The sequence below is a fragment of the Ambystoma mexicanum genome, chromosome 9 (genome assembly GCF_040938575.1).
Source record: "Ambystoma mexicanum isolate Mex_15411 chromosome 9, UKY_AmexF1_1, whole genome shotgun sequence".
NCBI lineage: Eukaryota > Metazoa > Chordata > Amphibia > Caudata > Ambystomatidae > Ambystoma > Ambystoma mexicanum.
Window position 1 is genome coordinate 1432756700 of NC_090931.1, and position 21136 is coordinate 1432777835.

Below are 21136 nucleotides of genomic sequence, written 5' to 3' on the forward strand. Positions count from 1 at the left end.
AGAAACTCTGTTGGTATTCTCAATCATAAAGAATGCCTATTTTTTAGGGAACCTGTGGAAGCTTTGTTTTAATACGTCCTCCTGGTATCCCTTAGGATTGTACCCTTGTTCAGCATGTTTTCAGAAGCGTGTTTCTTGTATTTTTCTGTGGTCAGTGTGTGAAAGACCTCTCTAGGGCACTTTGCTCAACTCATACTTCATTTTATTCTTCTGTTGCTTTTAGAAGTCTTGTCTTTGTCTGTGACTAAACTGCTATGATATTCTGGGTGCCTTTGGCGATGTCGTGCAAACAAGGCTAAGTTTGTACAAGTAATTGAACTGTGAGCTGCAACACTCTGACAAAGCCTTAACGAGTGCTATAGAAATATGGGAAAAGAAATAATATACAGATTTCTAAAAAGTGTGTCTCTAATGAGTGACGGAGGCACAGAAAAAAGACATAATGCTCGCAACAGTGTCCATGATCTGTATGGTATCCCGTTCATTCATCGACTGTAATTACTTTGTGGTAATTTACTAACACCAAATGTTCACCCTTCTTGTTGTTGACTGAACACTGTATCACGGTAGGGAGAGGAAAGGCAGTCTGCACCACCTTTAATGGCTGCTTCTGCCAAACCTGAGCAGAAAGGCTTGATGGCACCAAGCACCAGGTGATGCATCCTCTAACAGCATAAAACGGAGATGGCCTTGGCCTCCCTGTTGTGTCATGTAATGTAACGTGTACCCTGTTGATGGGATATTTTCTGCTTAGTTGTTCTATTGCCTTTGCACTGTTGAGTTTGGACTACCTTCACCACCTGGTTCCCAGAACTCTTTGCATCTATTTGTGTACTCATCCATAATGTGTGTCTCTCTCCCATTTCAGGTACCGTAATAAATGGATCCGCATTGAAAGGAACCGAGAGAAACAGATGATTGATCTCCACACTGGCACCCCATGGGAATCTGTCACTTTCACTGCCATGGGCACCAACCGTGACATCTTCTTCACCATCCTGCAGGAAGGTACAGTGTTTAATCATGGAGTGTAAGCTGGTGAGTGAGTGCTCTCTGACATGTGCTATCTCCGTCCGCTCACTGGTGCTAGTATGTGTTACAGAAGTGCCAATACCTCCCGTCTTCATCAATCCAACATGAATCCACGTTCAGATATTCTCTAGACATTTCCAGTGACTTTGATGCTGTCAGGCCTCAAAGTGTCTGCATACGCACCACCATTGCAGTTGTGTACATGTCATGAAGCTGTCAGAGATCCAGTGTCAAAAGACTTGTCTTTTAACACTGGATTGTATGTACGTAACTTTGTGCCCAAAATGGATCCCCTTGTGTTCTGTAAAAAATCAGAAAGAGGAATTATATAAGTATTTTTAAAATTAACACAATGCAGGCGCTGGCGGGCAGCGCACAAGATGGTTGCCTAGGTTATGAGCTCTAACACAACTGGGAACTCATCCGTTAAAGTTTTCCAGAACCAACTACTGACTACGATTGAGAGGATTGTTAGCTGGTGGAGGAAGCCCTGTGGCATTGTTTGTCCCGCATCAGGTCATGTAGAGGGCGGTGTAAGCAGAGACAGCAATCGAGGGCCTGCCTGGGGCCGCAAAGACACACCCACAAGCAAATACTGGTGTGGATCTGTTGGAGAAGAGACCCCTCCACCAGCTCCTAGATGTCCAGAAAGTATTACCGAACCCAGGGGGCCAACTGGAACAAACCGACTCCTCCCCACTGCTAAACATAGAGCAAAGGGGGTGTGTGTGTGTGGCTCCATACACTGTGGAGGGTATACAAGAGCATGCCGGCATCGGAGCCACAGCACAGGGCCAGAGGAAGCATCCAAGTGTGCGAGACAAGCAACGAGGCTCATCTACCGTACGCAGTCCCCAGGGACACGGGACGAAGGGAAAGGTGATCCCCCTAGCAGTGAGGACCTGCACGCCCACCGTGACCGGCACCGGAGGGAGCAGCCTGGTGGGAGGCCTGGTCACGTGGAAGGGAACACAGAAGCAGTACAAAGGCAACCCTAGAAGAGGCCCCTCAAGAGGCACGCCAGCAACTGTTGTGAACACAGCAAACCCACAAGAGGAGGACTCATAAAGAGGTGGTTTGTGCCGCTTGGAGTGAAATGAAGGGGTGGAGACGAAACAACCTGTACCACCAGTTGAAGGTGAGGGCTTGCTTGGGGATCTGCCATCATAGTAGAGGGTGAGAGGTGCCACAGAGGGGTGCTATCAACCCGAGACGGGGAAGGATTGGCTGAAACTGAGCCACAGCCCCTACGAGGCATTGACAGCAGATATAGTGTGTGGCAGTGTCTGAAAAGTCTGTTCTGATCCCCTCTCCCCCACACCCAATAGTGAGCACTGGCCTAATATGGTAGAGGTCTGGCTGCAGGATGGCCCCCCCAGGCACCTTACCATGGGCAAATTCACAATACACCATGGGGAGAAGAAAATGGCAAAAGAGGGAGATCTATTGACAATGGTGACAATGCACCATGCCTAGGACCGGATAAGAAACCCTCCATTGTGGCAGTGTTGAAAGCAGTGCAAGAATCAAGAATAGTATTCAATTGGACACGTTGCCTCAGACGTTTCTCTTTTGTGACAGGAGTTGCGGGCTATCTCAGCGAGATTGGGTGATACAGAAGAAAGGATAAGCCTGTTAGAAGACAAAGTGTGCACACTCCAAACTGAGGTAGAGGACCTCCAGTGCAAGACCCACTGGTTGGAGAATAGGGCTTAGGAGGCAGAGGGGAGGTCTTTCCAAGAGAATATAAGAATTGTGGGGTTTTCGGAAAAAATAGAGGGCACAGCCTTGGATTTATTCCTCGATCAATGGATCCGGGACACAGTGTGTCCGAAAGGCCTCACTAGGGTCTTCCCAGTTGAAAGAGCACATAGGGACCCTGGAATACCGCCCCTCTGTGCCCGGGGCCCCGCCGAGGCCGATGGTAGCCAAACTCTTTAGCTGCAGCGACATGGACATTATTCTACATACCGCCAGGAATAGAGGACCGATATAAGTTAGCCAAGCAAAGGTCTCGTTATTCCCAGATTACACCCTGCAGGTACAACGGGCAAGGCGGTCATACGAGGCAGTGAAGAGGCAGCTCTGGACTAACAACATTAAATATGTGTTGACCTTTCCTGCCAAACTGAGTCATCCAGGCAGATCGGGACTGGATATTTCGAGACCCAGGGGAATCCTGGGACTGGTAGGAAGGTAGAGGCATCCAAACAGCTAGCGGAGCGCGTTCCAGGAGGAGTGAGAAAAGTGGAGGACAAAATGGGGGATGGAAAGACGTTGTAAAACAGAAAAGCTGGAAGACCAAGGAACTGAGCAGACATGCTGAAGAAGACTATAGAATTACAGTCACGAAAGAAGGGACGTGTGAAGGCGCAGGAATGAAATTCGGACACAGGTGATTCATGGTTTTGGCCATAAACCTCTATTGAACGAAATTGGGTGTGGAAAATACCTCTGTCCCTGCTGTAAGAGGTATTTACCCTACCTAAAACAAAACAAATGGGTCGGTCCTTTGTCAAGGTGTCCAAAGCAAACACTGTCCTGTTCCCAAAGTACTATTCTGACCCTCACATTCTAAAACTCAACTATAAGGTGAAAAGGGAAATGTCTTTGGCCTTGGAAGGTGTACAAATGTTCAAAAAGGGAAATGCTTAACTCCAACACAAAAGTTCCAGGAGGACAAAAGTTCATAATTCCAGAGGGTGGTTCACTTCCCCTGGATTTTTCTTCACTCTGCTTTATACTGGTTCTATAAATTGGCCAATTTTTTTTACCCGGCATACTCTTCTGCCGGTATTATCTCCTATGCAAACACTTCTTTTCATTATATACAAACACGTATGACTTGCAATGCCTGGTATACTCTCCTGCCAGGGCTTTCTCATATGCAGATTGTACACACTTGCAAACTTGACAGTTTCTTATATTTATTCTGCTCTGTTTTTTAAGAAATATGGCACTTTTTGTTCCTTTTTATTTGCTTCATTTACTTCTGTTCGCTTTCGGTCCCGTTGCCGAAATACCCTGGTGTTCCCTCTTCACTCGGGTGAACTCAACGGTTTGCTGTAGCCGGAATGGCTTCTGCAGCAGTGAACCTTCAGCGCCTCATTGGTGTCCCGGTTCCTTCCTTTGGGCTTGCTATCTCTGCTTCATGGTTCCTGTCCTTCCCGTGGCTCTCGCTTGCCTATTCCGCGCTCCCCTGGGCTCCAACAGTACAGAGGCTGGTCCTCGGTACCGCTGCATGCCAGAGGCCGTTCTTCTCCGTTGGTGTTCCTGCTGCATACCGGTCTCTGCAATCTGCCCCCTTTGGTTTTATTCCATGAGGCGGTTTGCTCCACGGATCTCGCATTCGCCCAGCAGTCCCTCAGTCAGCATTGCGAGGACTAGACCTCTCCAGCCAGCTCCTTCCTGTCAGCTCGCTTTTCTGTTTAAATTTCCCGCCTGCCAATATGCTCTCAGAAAACAACTAGAGCACGGTTTACATTCTGATCTTCATAACTCGTCTGAGCTTCCTTGTGGCAGTACTTCCATCCTTAGAAGAAGGGAAGTCAGTTTGTGATAACTTGTAGGCAGAGTCTGGGAAGGTGTTCTCAGTAGTTTCAAATGACCAGTATGATGACTTGTATGCAGAGTTTGAAGATGTATTTTCAGTAGTTTTGGAGGGTAAGTTAGGTTTTAAGTAAGGTTTTAGATCCCTTGGAGGAAATGTATATCGAGTTGCCTGGCAAGTGATCTTCACTACTCCTGCATCATCTTCGTCTCAGTGGCCCGCATATTCTCCCTTGTGCGAGTTTGGATACACCGACTTTACATGGAGGTGGGGAGTGAGGGTAACAGTATGCAGTTAAGGCATGGGGGACTGAGGAAGCATCCTTTAAGGAGAAAGGTGGCATGTGGGTTCCTCCACTGATGCCATCGGGTCTCCCAGGGAGTCATTTCCCCAGGTGGTCCTCCCTCATATCGCCGCCCCCAGGGTCAGGATCAGGCACCGGCTGCCAGCCCCTGACCACATAGGCAGGGTCCTCCCAGGGAATGGAGCAATTACATCCTTAGATTCATCACAGACGATAGATAGTACTGAACTGCTGCGAGCCCGAGATGCAGAGAAGCGGGACCCAAACGCACAGCAGGGACGGAGTGGGCACCAGGGGCCTTGAAGAGGGCTCTAATTAGGATACTTGTTGGAGGGAGGACAGGGAGGTGTAAGGGATAGCTCAAGACAAAGGGAGGTGTGCCCACTGAGAAGTACCCAGTGTTACGAGGTGGTTCCTCACTGAAGGCTATGGATGAACGAATGATTAAATGCATCTCGTAGAATGTTAATGGGCTGAATGACCATGTAAAGAGGGGTACAAGACTGGGATGCCCGTTGTCCCCCTGTTGTTTGCAATAGCGATGGAGCCGTTAGTGGAATGATTTAGGACAAACTACTGCAAGGTTACAGGTGGTTGGGTGGGGGGTCAGAGGAAAGGATCTCTCTTTATGCAGATGGTATTCTGCTGTACTTTACGAATCCGGAAGCATCAATACCAAGGGCGATGGAGATAATGGAAGATTTCAGAAGTTATGCAGGACTGCAGATTAATTCGGAAAAATCAATCTACTACCCGATTACGTGGGAGGAGGAGTCACACAGACCTCTGCCCAAATTGGAAACTGTGACAACGGGTTTCCAGTATATGGGAATCTTTGCTCAGAAGGACAACTCCCGGTTCGAGCAATGGAACCTAGCACCAACAATATGAGATTTGAGTCTGATATCCAACACTGGAATTTGCTGACCCTGACCTTATTAGGTAGGGCAGCACTTTATAAGATGGTCACACTTCCCAGGCTGGTTTATGTGATATAACACGCCCCACAGGGGGTATTGCAGGGTATCTTTGACAAAGTTAACAAGCTACTGCTGAAATTTCTATGGCAAAATAAGGTACCCATAGTAAGGCTTGAGACCCTTGTGATGAATCCGGTGGAGTCGTCACTGATTCTCTGTAAGTAACCTCCTCCCGTGTGGGCAGTGTACGGCAGTCGCTATCTGATCCTGACCCCGTGGGCAGATATATGAGGGAGGATCACATGGGAGGAGACAGCTGTCTGGAGACGTGGTGACCCCATCGAATGAGACCCGGTATTCCTCCCTCTTTCCTGATGACCCTATAATACCCAAGTTCTTGATGTCTTGTTGTCACCCCACGATCCCCCTCATTGTACAAATAAAAAAACCCTCCTTTGTGTCAATCTAGACAAAATTCCCTTTTTACCTCAAACATTCCCAACACACATATAACATCTCCTGTTTCTAATGTTTCTCTATATGAAACCTTTGAACATCCACATTTTAGAAATCCAACAACTATGGACCTCCGCTCCCATAAAGCCTCAAGTGCTGAGCCGAGAGAGTAGTCGATGCAAACTAAGAGAAACCCAAAACCTAACATGCAAACTAGTTGTTTTGTTAAACCTGCATTGTGCGGGACATTTAAAAATGGCATCCGCACTGCACATTCTCTTTCCTCTATCTCACTCTCTACCTGTGGTGTTCCCCAAGGGTCTAACCTTTCTCCCTGGCTGTTTAACCAATACCTGGCACCTCTCGACCACCGCATTTCTGCTCTCTGCTCCAACTTTCAGTGCTATGCGGATGACACTCAGCTCACTTTAAGGCTCCCCTCAGCCGCCTCCTCTCCCTCTCTCATCCCGTATTGTCTGTCCACAACTCACGAGTGGTGTGCCACTAATGATCTCTGCCTTAATGCCAGTAAGACCCTTAATGCCAGTAAGACGGAGATCCTCCTCATCAGCACACCTGCACCTTCCTTTCCTGTCGCTCTCTGGCTGGCCACTCTGGGCCCTCTTTCTGCTCCCACCTGTGAGTATAAGAACCTCTGGATCATCTTCGACTCCACACGCTCCTTCTCTCCTTACATCTCTGATGTCTCTAAGAAGTCAAACCATCAGCTGCACCTCCGCAGCGGTATTCTTCATTTCCTCACCTTCCCCCAGAAGCTCACTGTCTCCAGAGCTCTGGTTCTCTCTAGGCTGGACTACTGCAACAGCCTCTTTCTAAATCTGCCTGCCTGTACTTTCCGTACTCTACAACTCATCCAGAACAGGACTGTGAGACTTGTCCTTAGCCTCAAACTCAGGTATCGTATCTCTCCAGCCCTGAAATGTCTCCATTGGCAGCAAGGATCAAGTTCAAGACCCTCTGTATTGTCCACAAGGCCTTCTTGGGCCTGGGACCACAATACCTCCAACTCTCTCTTCGGAAATATCTTCCAATTCAAGCTCTTTGCGCCTCCAGCTCCTTGAGGGTCAGTCGCTTCTCCAAGCAACGAGTTGGGGGCAGATCTCTTTCTTCGTCTGGTGCCTCCCTCTGGAACAGCCTCCCCGCCTCTCTGAAACTTGGGCAGAACATCTCCGATTCCGGAAGCACCTCGCAACCTTCTTCTTTGCTTCTGTCTTCTCTCTTCCTCTCCCCTGCTGATCTATTGTCTGACACTGCACTGGTCACCTGGCTACCCACTGAATTTGGGCCCAGGTCCCTGCCCGCCAAGTTGCACTCCCTCACTGCCTCCTGGCATCCCCTGCACTTGTGGTCTGTATCTGCAACCCTACAGTCCCCTTACCTACACTTATTGACACCTATTGTCTTTTAACACTCACATTTGCCACCTGTTTGCTGCACTACTTGTTTGTGATGCCGCGGCTGGCACTTGCCCCCCTGCCTCCCTTCGTGGCTCGTCTCCCGTCCCCTCTCTCCTGCACTTGCGCAATCTCAATGTCACTACGCCTAGTAAGATTGTTGTTTTTGTCCTCCCTCTGTTTCCCTGCCTCGTCGTGCCTTGAAACACTTGGGTTTAGGAGCGTTATAAATTCCATAATATATCCTATATTATAGTCAGGCAGAATGGGAGAGAACCATGCAGGAGAAAGCAGGTAGGAAGCCTCAACAAATCCCAAACATTTACATATGCATGAGATGTCAATGTGGGAAAAAGCGGAAGCAAATGTTACCCTAGGTAAATATATTGAACACAACAAAGTAGACGCTGCTGTAGCATATTGGCAAGGAAAGTGAAACCAATAAGAAGTCCTGGCAAAAGGATTACACCATTCAGCTGACAATTGGGGGAAGATACATAGCAGGGGAGTATACCAGGGGATCTGCAAAATCCCAGAGAAGGATTCCTGGAAGAGGAGTATACCAGGCAGTCCATCAAAGTTGTATACAAATTCTAACATTGTGGCAAGATACCCATCAGGGGAGTATACCAGGGGATCTAAAAAGTCCATGAAAGAAGTCCTGGCAGCCAAAAATACCAGGCATTTGAAACTGTATAAGAACTCTAACATTCCGGGAAGATACCTGGTAGGAAAGTATAGCAGGGGATCTGAAGAGCCCATACAATGATTCATGGCAGAGGAGTATACCAGGCGATCCATCAAGGTTGTAAAAGAAAGTCTAACATTGTTGCAAGATAGCTGGCAGGGAAGTATACAAGGGGATCTGAAAAGCGCATGCAAGAAGTCTTGGTAGGCAGATACACCAGGCACTTGAAGTTGTATAAAGACTCTAATATTTTAGATACCTATCTTCCCAAAATACCTTAGCCGGTCAGATAGCACAGCAAGTAGAGCTCTCGCTTTGACATCCAGTGCAGAGCCTGCCAGCACAGGTTCGAATCCCGGCAGGGCCAAACTTAGCCTTTCATCCTTCCGAGGTCGATTATGAGCACCACACACCGTGGGCAATAATAAGCAGCGCTCAGATGCCTGAGGGTTCGTAGCGCTATATAAATGCTAAATTAATATTATTATACCTGGCAGGGTATTATACCAGGAGATCTAAAAACCCCATACGAGGGTTTCTGGTAGAGGAGTGCACCAGAAAATCCTTCAATGTTAAAAGAACTTTGTTAATACAGCATAGAGAAATAAAGGAATTGTTGGATGTTTAGTTTGAACAAAAAAGTTCTGAATCCAGGATAAAGACCAAACGGAACTGTTGGATAAAGAAGCACTTGTGATACCAAGAAACTGTTGTTTAAAAGAAACACTTTTGCCATCCTACCAAAAAATCCAGGGGTAGGTAATTACTCTCCGGATCCAAGAATTTCTCCTTGGAGAACACTTTTGTTGAATTTGCATGAACAGTTTTTTACTAAACATTGAGTTACAGACATTTTCCTTGAACCCTTAGTTGTTTGTTTCTAGTGTGAGGGTCAGAGTAGAATGTTTTGGATTTTGTGAGATAGGCGTGGTATCAAGAGAGATGACAAACAGCAGAAGTTCTGTCTTTGTCCAAAACCTATGCTTACCCTCACATCTAGAAATAAACAAAGTGTGGCATTCTTCTTAACCAAAATAGTGTTAAAAAACAAAGTCTCAGCTTAAGGTCTTCTTGGGACTTTTATTTCAGGCTCAATATAGTTCCAATAGCTGTTGGCCTAACCAATGTTCTCCCAAATCATGAGGTTCCCTTCCCCAAGTTCAATTTAGCACAGTTCACAAAAAGGGGTTCTTGAGGTTCCCTTCCCCCCAGACAGCGTTTCTCATTTCTTTAAGAAGTTCTTCTTTTAGCCCTTCCCTAAGATTGTACTGTAGTACTCATATGACTTGCCACAAAGTCTCATGCTTATCGCCATCTAGGGCCCCTTGGTCTCGGCCCAGTTGTCAGACCAACGGTCTACCCATCACAGATCACGCAACCCGGAGCCTTGTGCTTTTCTTCGACTTGATTTGCATTGTAGGTATACTTTGCAGTGGGGCACTCTTCGGGTGTAGGCGCAGTTGTTAGATTACACGGTACACCCATCACAGGTCGCCCAGCCATAAGCCCCCCTCCCCTTTGGCCTCTGTTGCAACACTCTTTTACATCAGTCTTTTGCAAGTCTTCTCCACATTGGTTTGTCAACCTCTTTGCTTTAGTTCTGTTCACAATGCTCCTTTCTCTCAGTCTGACATTCCTTGTCAGTTTATTTTCCAATGTTCGTTTAGTGTTTAGTATGCAGTATTTAATATGCCTTGGATTTAATTCAAACAATACTTTCCATTCCGCTCAGCATTTAATATTGCTTATTTGCATTCACACTGTGCTTCTCGTTCAGTTCTGTACTGAAAATTGCATATTTGCATTCCAACAGCGGTTTGCAGTCGTTCTGCTTTTTTGTTGTTTGCCAGCTCCAGCTGTCCTCCTTCACTTTCTCAGGTTCCCGGTCCTGCACCTATCACGCGACTCGCTTGCTCTGAGTCTTGTGGGTCCTCCGAGATTGTTGCCAGTCTCGAACCTCCTGGTGTCCTTCCACCAAGGCAGCTCTCTCCCTTTGCCTTGATTTGGGCTCCACCTTTTATTCACCTGAGACTTGTAAATCGGTATCAGGTTTGTGTTTTTAGCTGGTATTGCCTAACCATAACAAATCCAATTACTGGGACATGGCTGACCTTCAGTAGTGGTTGTCCGCCCTCCTCTTCTTTGTCCCAGTGCTCTAGTGGTGTTTCACATAGGAAGTGTGTATTACTCGTAGTCCCCCTCTTCTTTGTCTCAGTAACCAGATAGGGGTGAATGGGGAATTATGGGTTGGGATTGTATATAACCCATAAAGGGTCAGATAGGTCAGTATTAGGAAAGGGGGGATGCCATGTCTCACCCTCAGGCACTCTTTCCCCAATCTCCAAGGAACCTCCACCCAGGTGATCCTCCCTCACTTGACCCCTCCCCACCCCCCGGGGCGGGATCAAAAACTGATGGCCCTACCCTGGCCACCTGAACAGAAGATCCCTGGGGAGTAGATGTGAAAGTAGCTTCAAACTTCTCACATACCCGTGCCCAGTGCGGGTTGGACCGTGATGCTTCGCTGGTGAATCTGGGGAGGAAGTTCACAATCTCTTGCTCTCTTTCTTTCCAATATTCCACTAAGAAGAAATATGGTTGTAGGTCCAAAACCCACTGCATAACCCTGGGGTTTGAGTCTTTTCTTTGGCTAATCCAGACTAATGGAGAATGGTCTGTGATTAATCTGAATTTCTGCCACAGTAAATAGCACTTTAAGATGTAATATCGCCCATTTTATGGCTATGGTTTCTAGTTGAATAACCAAGTCGTTTTTCTCCCTGGGGAACAATATCCGACTGATGTACAGAATCAGATGTTTTGTGATAAGACTGCACCTAGTCCTGTCAGTGAAGCATCAGTTTGTAGAATTAACTCTTTGGAAATGTCAGCCACTTTTAAAATGGGGCTCTGGCACAACGTTTGTTTTAAATAATTATAGCAGATTTCATCTTCCTCATCCCATTTAACCCTTTGGGGCTGTGCACTCTTCAGCTTATCCGTAAGTCTAGAGGTTGTGTCAGAAACATTTGGGATTTGGAATAAACTTACGGTGATATGCTATTGGTCCCAGGAAAGCTCTTACTTTTTTCCTGTTGAGGTGGTACACTAACATTACCTTTGAAAAACCCAAGATACGGGGGCGCTGTTGAGCAGCCGTAAAATGGCTGCTGATCTCTGATTGTGTGAGGCCTAGAACATCATAGAACATCACACCGGATGGGTATCCCCTAAACCATGGAACTGGGGAGCAACAATATAACACAAGAAAACCCCAAGGGGGGAAAAAAGTTCACATGGAAGAGTACTATATTAATTTAAGTACCCAATTATAGGAATAAAGGTGGAAAAGAAAAGGGGCCCAATCATAACAAATTCATATTTTAATAATCATCACAGACCATTGTAAAATTGCATAATATATAAACATCAAAACGACAATAAAATGGATGAATTAATTTTAGTGTAAAATACTTATCAAATCTAATACATTAAACCATTCAATCGCAATTTAATTACCACAATTCATGACCCAGTATTAATCAAGGTAAAGCATCACTTATCTCATATTTTTAAATTTCATTCGAATAATAAAGATGCTGTTGAAAAAAAGGATTGTTGACAATGGAATAAAGTGCTAAGTGCAAAAAAGTGCTAAGTGCCTACTGTACATACATGATCTTCAAATATCATAACAGTTTCGGCGAAATCAACCTATCTGGCTCAATTAAGTGAGCCAGTAGTCGCCTTCTTCAGGGCGCACTAAGTAATGCAGATATAAGCCTGGGACATACTAATGCTAAACCTTTGGCAATAACACAGTAGTTCTCACAGATACAACTTTATACAAAGGGCTTGATTGTAGATCTTGAAGTCTGTTAGAGACATTAACCCTTGATAAAACACATTAAAACAAACAAATGGAAAAAACACAAAAACATATGTTAAAATACAAAATGAAATGAATGAGCCTCCTAATATTCGCCACCTCTAGCCATTGAAAGAAAACCTGGAGATATATATTCACCTAAGTTAGTCCACATATGGTGCCGAAAATTATATTTGTTTCAAATCCGCCACCCAAACAGGACTGAAGATGAAAATGAATTTACATCTAAAAAGACAAAATTGTGAAGCTTAGTGAGAGGATTATCTCAAACTTCAAATGCTAACACCCAGTATCCCCTGTCTCCGCAGAGAGTAGATCACTAAGTTTCCCTTCTGTTACTAACCTTGGAGTATTGAATGTTTCAAAATCTGGTCATGTCACCGATAGACTAAATTGTAGATGGAACTGGAAACATTCCAAACGTAAGGGCCTTGGACGATGTAAGGTCATGCCAAAAGGAAAGGCCAAATGGTGCAAACCTTGGGTAAAAAACCCTAAAGGAAAAACATAAAACAAATTTACATTTTAGTAGTGCAGGCAACGTGGCTTGCAAATAATTACATGCACAAAATACAAGTGCATTTTAAGTTGAAAACCGAATACATCGAAATTAAATAGGTTCTATCAGATGGGTAGCCTCAAAACCTCTAAAAACTGGAATGTTAGAAATGATGTTATCGGAAAAAATGGATAGCTGCTTGGATAAGACAAACGCCACTTGCACAGCCATGTCCATGTTTACCAAATGAAATCGACAACTCCCAACCTCGCGTGCGCACACTTCTACCCCGTATAATAGTAACGAAGTCCTCACCTTGAACAGCCTTCTAAATCGTCTCTAAAACAGCCGACGTAAAGACACGCCGTCCGATGTTACATCCGCGGCTGTGTTTATAAATACACGCGAGAATGAAGATAGAAATGGGACTACGTATATGAGCCCTATGTCCCATCGATACTGAAAAGGGACTAAATTCAGCTCGCAAAGGCAAAAACAGACGAATGCATGCCAGCAAGTGTTGCATACTTGAAGTGAGCCAGTAGTGTTATATACTTGAATATGTTTTTTACCCAAGGTTTGCACCATTTGGCCTTTCCTTTTGGCATGACCTTACATCGTCCAAGGCCCTTACGTTTGGAATGTTTCCAGTTCCATCTACAATTTAGTCTATCAGTGACATGACCAGATTTTGAAACATTCAATACTCCAAGGTTAGTAACAGAAGGGAAACTTAGTGATCTACTCTCTGCGGAGACAGGGGATACTGGGTGTTAGCATTTGAAGTTTGAGATAATCCTGCGATATCTCACTAAGCTTCACAATTTTGTCTTTTTAGATGTAAATTCATTTTCATCTTCAGTCCTGTTTGGGTGGCGGATTTGAAACAAATATAATTTTCGGCACCATATGTGGACTAACTTAGGTGAATATATATCTCCAGGTTTTCTTTCAATGGCTAGAGGTGGCGAATATTAGGAGGCTCATTCATTTCATTTTGTATTTTAACATATGTTTTTGTGTTTTTTCCATTTGTTTGTTTTAATGTGTTTTATCAAGGGTTAATGTCTCTAACAGACTTCAAGATCTACAATCAAGCCCTTTGAACTGTATAAAGTTTTACCTGTGAGAACTACTGTGTTATTGCCAAAAGTTTAGCATTAGTATGTCCCAGGCTTATATCTGCATTACTTAGTGCGCCCTGAAGAAGGCGACTACTGGCTCACTTAATTGAGCCAGATAGGTTGATTTCGCCGAAACTGTTATGATATTTGAAGATCATGTATGTACAGTAGGCACTTAGCACTTTTTTGCACTTAGCACTTTATTCCATTGTCAACAATCCTTTTTTTCAACAGCATCTTTATTATTCGAATGAAATTTAAAAATATGAGATAAGTGAAGCTTTACCTTGATTAATACTGGGTCATGAATTGTGGTAATTAAATTGCGATTGAATGGTTTAATGTATTAGATTTGATAAGTATTTTACACTAAAATTAATTCATCCATTTTATTGTCGTTTTGATGTTTATATATTATGCAATTTTACAATGGTCTGTGATGATTATTAAAATATGAAAATATGAATTTGTTATGATTGGGCCCCTTTTCTTTTCCACCTTTATTCCTATAATTGGGTACTTAAATTAATATAGTACTCTTCCATGTGAACTTTTTTCCCCCCTTGGGGTTTTCTTGTGTTAAAGAACATCATAGAGCCTGTTTAAAGTGCACCAGGAAAGGGAATACCACCAGCAGTGCATTTAGGAAGACTCCCTGCACAAATCATGAAAGTTTCATCGAGATGCGATCAGCCGTCTCCCAGATGTGTCTTCTTTCGCTGCGTCAGCCACCCGTATTGGGAGACCGGGACAAAACCATGCAACAAATTGAGGGATAAGATAGAGCCTCAACCAGAGACGTACAACGAAGAACACCTGGCCGATACCAGCACACCAGGTGAACTACTGGCCGCTGAGGTGAGAGAGTTGAGGGGCACTGAGACTCTCTCCCAAACAGCCCCTGCAGCCACAGACACAGCAGCAACGGTCCGATAACAAGGCGAGTCTGGCGAGTAGTGCTAATGCAGGCAGACACAGAAGATTCTCCATTACATGAATAAGGAATATTTAGCGGCCCCCTTCAGTCTCACCCACTCTCTCTCCCTCCCCCCACTGCCTCCAGACATGCTTGCAGTACATGGAAGTTCCTGGACTTGCAGAGGTGTCATTTGTGAATCCTCTACACCCCACAGCAGCCGCTTGCTAACAAAATAGGTGTGGCGAGTAGGGAAGGACCTTGAAGTTGTTGTGGGTAAACACAGAGGACTCTTCACATAAATAAGACGCACAGAACATTTAGCGGCCCGCCTTGTACTCATCTATTTTAACCCCATCCCCCCACTGTCTCCAGACACACTTGTTATACAAGACCCGAACTCTACGAAAGAAAACTCCATCGAAGAACTCTCACAAACAACAACAAAAAACTCCCCCTTACTGAACACTCTCCTCCTGATAACCTTGTCCTTTGGAATGCATGTTCCATCTTTAATGAAGCTCATTCTATTCTCGATATCTTCTTCTACCTCAATTTACATCTCTTCTATATTACTAAAACATGGTTGTCTTCTGCAAATTCTGTTATTCCTTCTGCATTGATGTCCTCTTCATCTGTCTTTTTGTATACCCTGTTCCTTGGGTTACAGGGGTGGTGTTGGCATTTTCTATTGCTCTTCCTACTCTTCGCCACCTCACAATCTTCCTCTTTTCACTATGTTTGAATATCGATATACTCAGTTTCTCAAACCTGATCCCTTAGCTTTTCTTTTGATCTACCGCCCCCCAGGTCCACCTACCGCCTTATGTAAGGGTCTTGACACACTTCTGTCTTCTCTCCTACCGTATAATGTCCCTCTATTACTTCTTGGTGACTTTATTCTGCATCTCATGTCGACCCACGCCTCTGTTGCTCTCCTATTCCTTCTCAATTCCTACTACCTCGTGCCTGCTCCATCCCCACCTTCTCGCGCCGCTGGTGTCTGCATGGATCTAATTTTCACCTCTGTCTCATCTTTGTCTTCTGTTACTCTCTTTCCCATTCACTCCTCGGATAATGCTCTTCTTCCTTTGTCTCTTATCCCACCCCCTGCCTCTCCCCCCTCCTCTGCTTCTTCTCGTGACCCAGACAGCTTCAATGCTCTGGCTTTTATCTCTGCCATCACAGCTCATCTCCCCCTTTCCTGAGTTCGCTTCTCTATTTGTTGATTCTGCGTTCTCTCTTTTTTCCTCTATTTCAGATTTTCTTGACACTCTTTATCCTGCCTCTTCCTTTACTCCTTGAAAGCCTTCTCAACCCTGGTTATCCCCATCACTGCACTCTCTATGCCGCTCTCATCGTAGAACGGAGTGTCGCTGGCAAAGGTTATATTCCCCCACCTGCTCTGAATTTCTCTCTTCTTTCCATACCATCTATGACTCAGCTCTCTTCTCCGCTAAACGCCACTACTACACTGATCTTCTCCACCCCCTTTTTTCTTGTGCTCACTGCCTTTTTCAGACCTTATCATTCATTATTCTCTCCCCTCTGTGAGAAACCTGACAGTGTCTCACTTGCAAGTCCCTGGGATCTGTCATCCAGGTGGCCAGGACACGGCCATCGCTATTGGATCCAGTTCCTAGAGGTGGACCAGTGCGGGGGGATCACCTGGATGAGGGGCCCTTGGGGAGTGGAAATGGCACACTGATAGGTGAGACATGGTACCCCCTTTCTTATAACCCCTTTTCCCCATCCTACCACGGAGAACACTCAAAACTTCTACCCCCCCTTTCCAATACAAACACTTTCCTTCACCATGACAGACAGCGGACCATCAGCAGGGCCCTACGCACACCTGACGCCCTTTCTCTTCCCCACAGGGATAAAAGGCAGAGCAGGAAAGCACACTTCGAGCAAGGCCGAACAAACGACGAAGTAGCTATTCCGGAACGGCAGTTCAAGTGGACGAGAAAGGGGGAGAGACCCAGAGGGACGACAAAGAGGGAACTGCCCGTACCCTTTTCAAATCAGATCTGCGAGGCCTCCGAAAGGGGAGGCATAAGACCAGGAAGTCCAGCTGGCATGTGTTGTGACAGGTGTCAACTGCACACAGGCCCTCCTGGGCTGATAGTCAAAGCGAGGAGAAGCGATTGCCGCCGTGGTGCTGTCCTTTACTCCCGACACAAGAAACTTCAACAGTTCAGCATAGCCAGTGAGTCGAAGAAGACTGATAGTAAACCGAACTGTCCTGGGCCCAAGGTTGCAGGCAGCGACATTGTTGAACAAAGAACGTGTGTGTTTGAACTTTAAAGAAACCCTAGTAAAAGGTTCAGAAGCAGAGTGGTCAGACATCACGGGGGCGCTTATTCAAAGGACTCTGACTGAAGCCCTTTTGGGTTGTGATTTTGTTTTGTTTTGTTGAAACTACGAGAACCAAGAGGCCTTAGGAGAGTCTGGTGTGGAGTGTCAAAGTGGTTCTACAAGGGCCGAGCAAAACTCCTCGTATACTCTAAAGTCTTTGACACATTGGATAAAACTGAGTGAACTGTGAAATTGGCAAATGTGAACCCGACGGAGGGATGCCTGCACATTGGGGGTAAACAGTGATATACCCGTGAACATTGTGGCGACGTGTGTACCCGGCTGTGGGATGTCCGCAATGAATAGTTGTTGAAAAAGACGTTGATACTGTGAAGTAATACGTTTTTGAGTGAACGGTTGTAGTGAACCCGATTGAGGGAGGCTAACATTACAAGAAGGATCAAAGCCTAGCTGAGAGTGATCCAAGAGGCAAAGAGCAGTTCCGCAATGTGAAAAGGTTGCCAAAGGAACTTTTGTTTGTTTATTGTTTTTGGTACAGCCGGCCTTCTAAGGCAAGAGACTTTTGCAGGAAAGAGACTTGGCCACAGAAAGTCCTGCCATTGTTGAAAGGAACTGTAACATCGTGCTGGCGAAACCCAAGAGTGTGCTGTGCTCAAAGGTCCTACCTTGTCCCGTGCTTAAAACGTGGGGAAGGGTACCCAGCCATTCGATCCTGACTTATCATTTGGTGAGCACTTCTTTCTTTTCTTGAGAACATTATCCCACACTATTTTGAACTTAACTGTAAGGACTGGCAATAGGCTTTTTAATATAGGCCCTTTTATTTGACAAGATGCCGCTAGGACTGCCTTATTATTGTTTGATGGTCGTAGCCTGCTCCCATCTTAGATTTAGGTTTAAATTAGGCGTTTTTCCAACCCATTTGTACAGTTTAATAAACGCCCTTCAACTGTGATCATTTGTGTGTGTCTTTACTGTTGCCACCTTGAGTTCCTCACACCTCATTCCCCTGACCCTGGCTTAACTTTGTCTTTATCTGCCTCTTATTTGGCCTCCTAATTTTCATCTAAAGTTGCTCTCTTGTTGTCTGACATTGTCTCACACTCTCCCTGCTCCTTCTTCTTCCCCTCCTGCCCATCTCTCTCTGTCATACCTCTGTCTGATGCTGATACTGCTACCTTTCTTTCTCGTGCCCATTCCACTTCCACGCCTACCGCTCCCCTATCTCCAACTTTAATTCCTAGTGTCTTCCCACTCCTACTTTCCTATGTTACGTTTCTTTTTAATGCTTCCCTTCTTCCATCTTCCTGTCAGCCTTTAAGCATGCCACAATCCTTCCTATTCTTAAGAAGCCTAATATGGATCCTTCTCTACCCTCTAATTTCAGGCCCATCTCTCTCCTTCCCTATCTCTCTAAGCGTCTTGAGCGAATTCTCCATTCTCAGGTCTCTACCTATCTTAATCTTCACTTCTCGCTTCCAATATGGGTTTTCACTTTTGTTACTCTGCTGAGACTGCACTTCTTTCTGTTAGTAGCTCACTTCTGTCGGCTCATTATGCCAAGCATTCTTCTCTCCTGGTACTTTTTAGATCTCTCTGCGGCCTTTGATACTGTCACACCACTCTCTTCTACTTGCATCACTTGCTTTTCTTGGTTTCAAAAACTCTGTTGTTGACTGGTTCAGCTCACCTCACTGTAATTGTACCTATTCTGTCTCTTGGGCTAGTTACGTTTCCTCTACCTTCCCCCTTCAACATGGTGTACTTCAGGGTTCTGTCTTGGGCCCCCTTCTCTTTTCCTTGTATAGTATCCCACTTGCTTATATTATCATCTTGTTCGGTCTATCCCAACACTTCTGCGCTGATGACACACAACTTTTTATCTCTTTCTCGTCCTTCCCACCTGTTATCCACAAGACTATCTCATCCTGCCTCCTTTACATCCTGGTATTTGACCTTCTCACTTACTGCAACGAAGAAGAGGGCTTGTTGGGAGGACCTTATCCTAATGCATGGTTGGGTCCTTGATCCCTGTTTAATTGACTGATTCTTCAGTGTCCCTGGTACACTCCCATGCCAGGAATACAGTCTCTCTGTGTATACTTGACTGGTTCTTCACAGTATCCCTGGGACACTCCCCAGCCAGGATTACTGTCTCCTGCAGAGGGTCCTTGACCCTGTTGTTACGATTTCTTATTCTTTGGTCTCAGACCCCTTCGTATTGGTCACTCTTTCTTGGGTCCTTGACCCCTTCAAACTGGCTTCCCAGACCCCTGTTTCTGTGTTTCTCTTTCTCGGGTCCCAGACCCCCTTTATATTGGCTTCTCGGGTCCCATATCCCTGTAACTGTGTTTCTCTTTCTCAGGTCCCAGGCCCCTTTGTATTGGTTTCTCAAGTGCCCTTGCGATCCCCTTGCTGCGCTGTACCACCTTTATGGGCTCCCATTGTCTTACCTCTGTCTCTGTCCTCCTTGTGTCTTCTGACGGTTCTTCTGCCTTGTGTCCTGTTCGCACATGGCCGTATGTGGCTCCCCAGCACTTCCTGGGAGCCCGGCTTTTCATCTCTTTCTCGTCCTTCCCACCTGCTATCCACAAGACTATCTCATCCTGCCTCCTTTCCATCCAGTCCTGGATGTCTAATGTAAGGGTGTGGAAGGAGGAGACCGACACACAGGTTGTCATGGTTTTGAGCAAAGACTTTTATTCTTTAAAGAAAGTAAAGAGAAAATCCTATCTTTCCCTGCCTCAACTAAAACACTAAGGAACATTTCAGAATGTACAGAAATGAGTCAACCGTCAAGTGTCAAAATCCTACTTCTATCCCTTACACTTGATAAAAAACTAAGGTGGTTTACTGTCGACTTGGTCCAGAAGAATGACTCCCTTCCTCTGGACAGGTATAGTTCTATATAATTGGCAGTTCAACGAAGTAGCGGGTATCTACCCCTTCCCCCGGCCTTTCTCAGGCTGTTTTTCACAGTTCCACAAAGTAAGGGGACTGTCTCCCTCTTTCCCTGGCCTATCTCGCGCACCTGATGAACCCCTCCAGTGACTCACTCGGACTGACCTTCTTATTCGACCTTATCACTTACTGCGACGAAGAAGAGGGCTTGGTGGGAGGGCCTTATCCTAATGCATGGTTGGGTCCTTGATCCTTGTGTATAATTGACTGATTCCTCAGTGTCCCTGGTACACTTCCATGCCAGGAATACAGTCTCTCTGTGTATACTTGACTGGTTCTTCACAGTATCCCTGGGACACTCCCCAGCCAGTATTACTGTCTCTCCTCCAGAGGGACCTTGACCCTGTTGTTACGATTTCTTATTCTTTGGTCCCAGACACTTTCATATTGGTCTCTCTTTCTTGGATCCTTGACCCCTTCAAACTGGCTTCCCAGACCCCAGACCCCTGTTTCTGTGTTTCTCTTTCTCGGGTCCCAGACCCGCTTTATCTTGGCTTCTCGGGTCCCATATCCCTGTAACTGTGTTTCTCTTTCTCAGGTCCCAGGCCCCTTTGTATTGGTTTCTCGAGTGCCCTTTAGATCCCCTTGCCGTGCCGTACCATCTGTATGGGCTCCCATCCTCTCACCTCTGTCTCTGGCCTCCTTGCGTCTTCCGACGGTTCTTCTGACTTGTGTCCTGTTCGCACATTGCCGTACGTGGCTCCCCAGCACTTCCTGGGAGCCCCGCTGCATGTACGTGCTGGACTGTCTTCCTCAGGTCTTTTCTGCGTCTGGAGCCTCAGCCTCTTCCAGCCTTTGGTCCTCTTCCAAGTAAGTAGGGACGCCGTCTCTCCTTCCACCAAGTCCTGGTCAGTAGCTGCAGGTTCAGCAATTCTGACTGCGCTGTGATTGCCTTGCTCGCAGAACCTCCGGGAAGGGACTGACAATATTACTAGTCCTTCTTCCCTTTTTAAGTTCCACTGAACACAAAAGCTAGACCGCTCAATGAGACTGTCTTGTGAGTTCTTTCTGGTGCAGACTTTCTTCCTCGTCTCGGTATATTGAGGTGACAGTTCAGTGG

The 21136-nt window shown here is 45.7% G+C and overlaps 1 protein-coding gene across 2 annotated transcripts in view; it reads left to right on the top strand.

Annotated features, from left to right (window-relative positions):
* BCS1L (BCS1 homolog, ubiquinol-cytochrome c reductase complex chaperone) overlaps nt 1–21136 on the top strand; it is a 184311-nt gene that overhangs the window by 13949 nt on the left and 149226 nt on the right. For both annotated transcript variants that reach the window (XM_069616850.1, XM_069616851.1), the window contains exon 3: nt 869–1008. In XM_069616850.1, coding sequence (XP_069472951.1) covers nt 869–1008 — 140 coding nt within the window. The remainder of the gene's footprint in view (nt 1–868; nt 1009–21136) is intronic.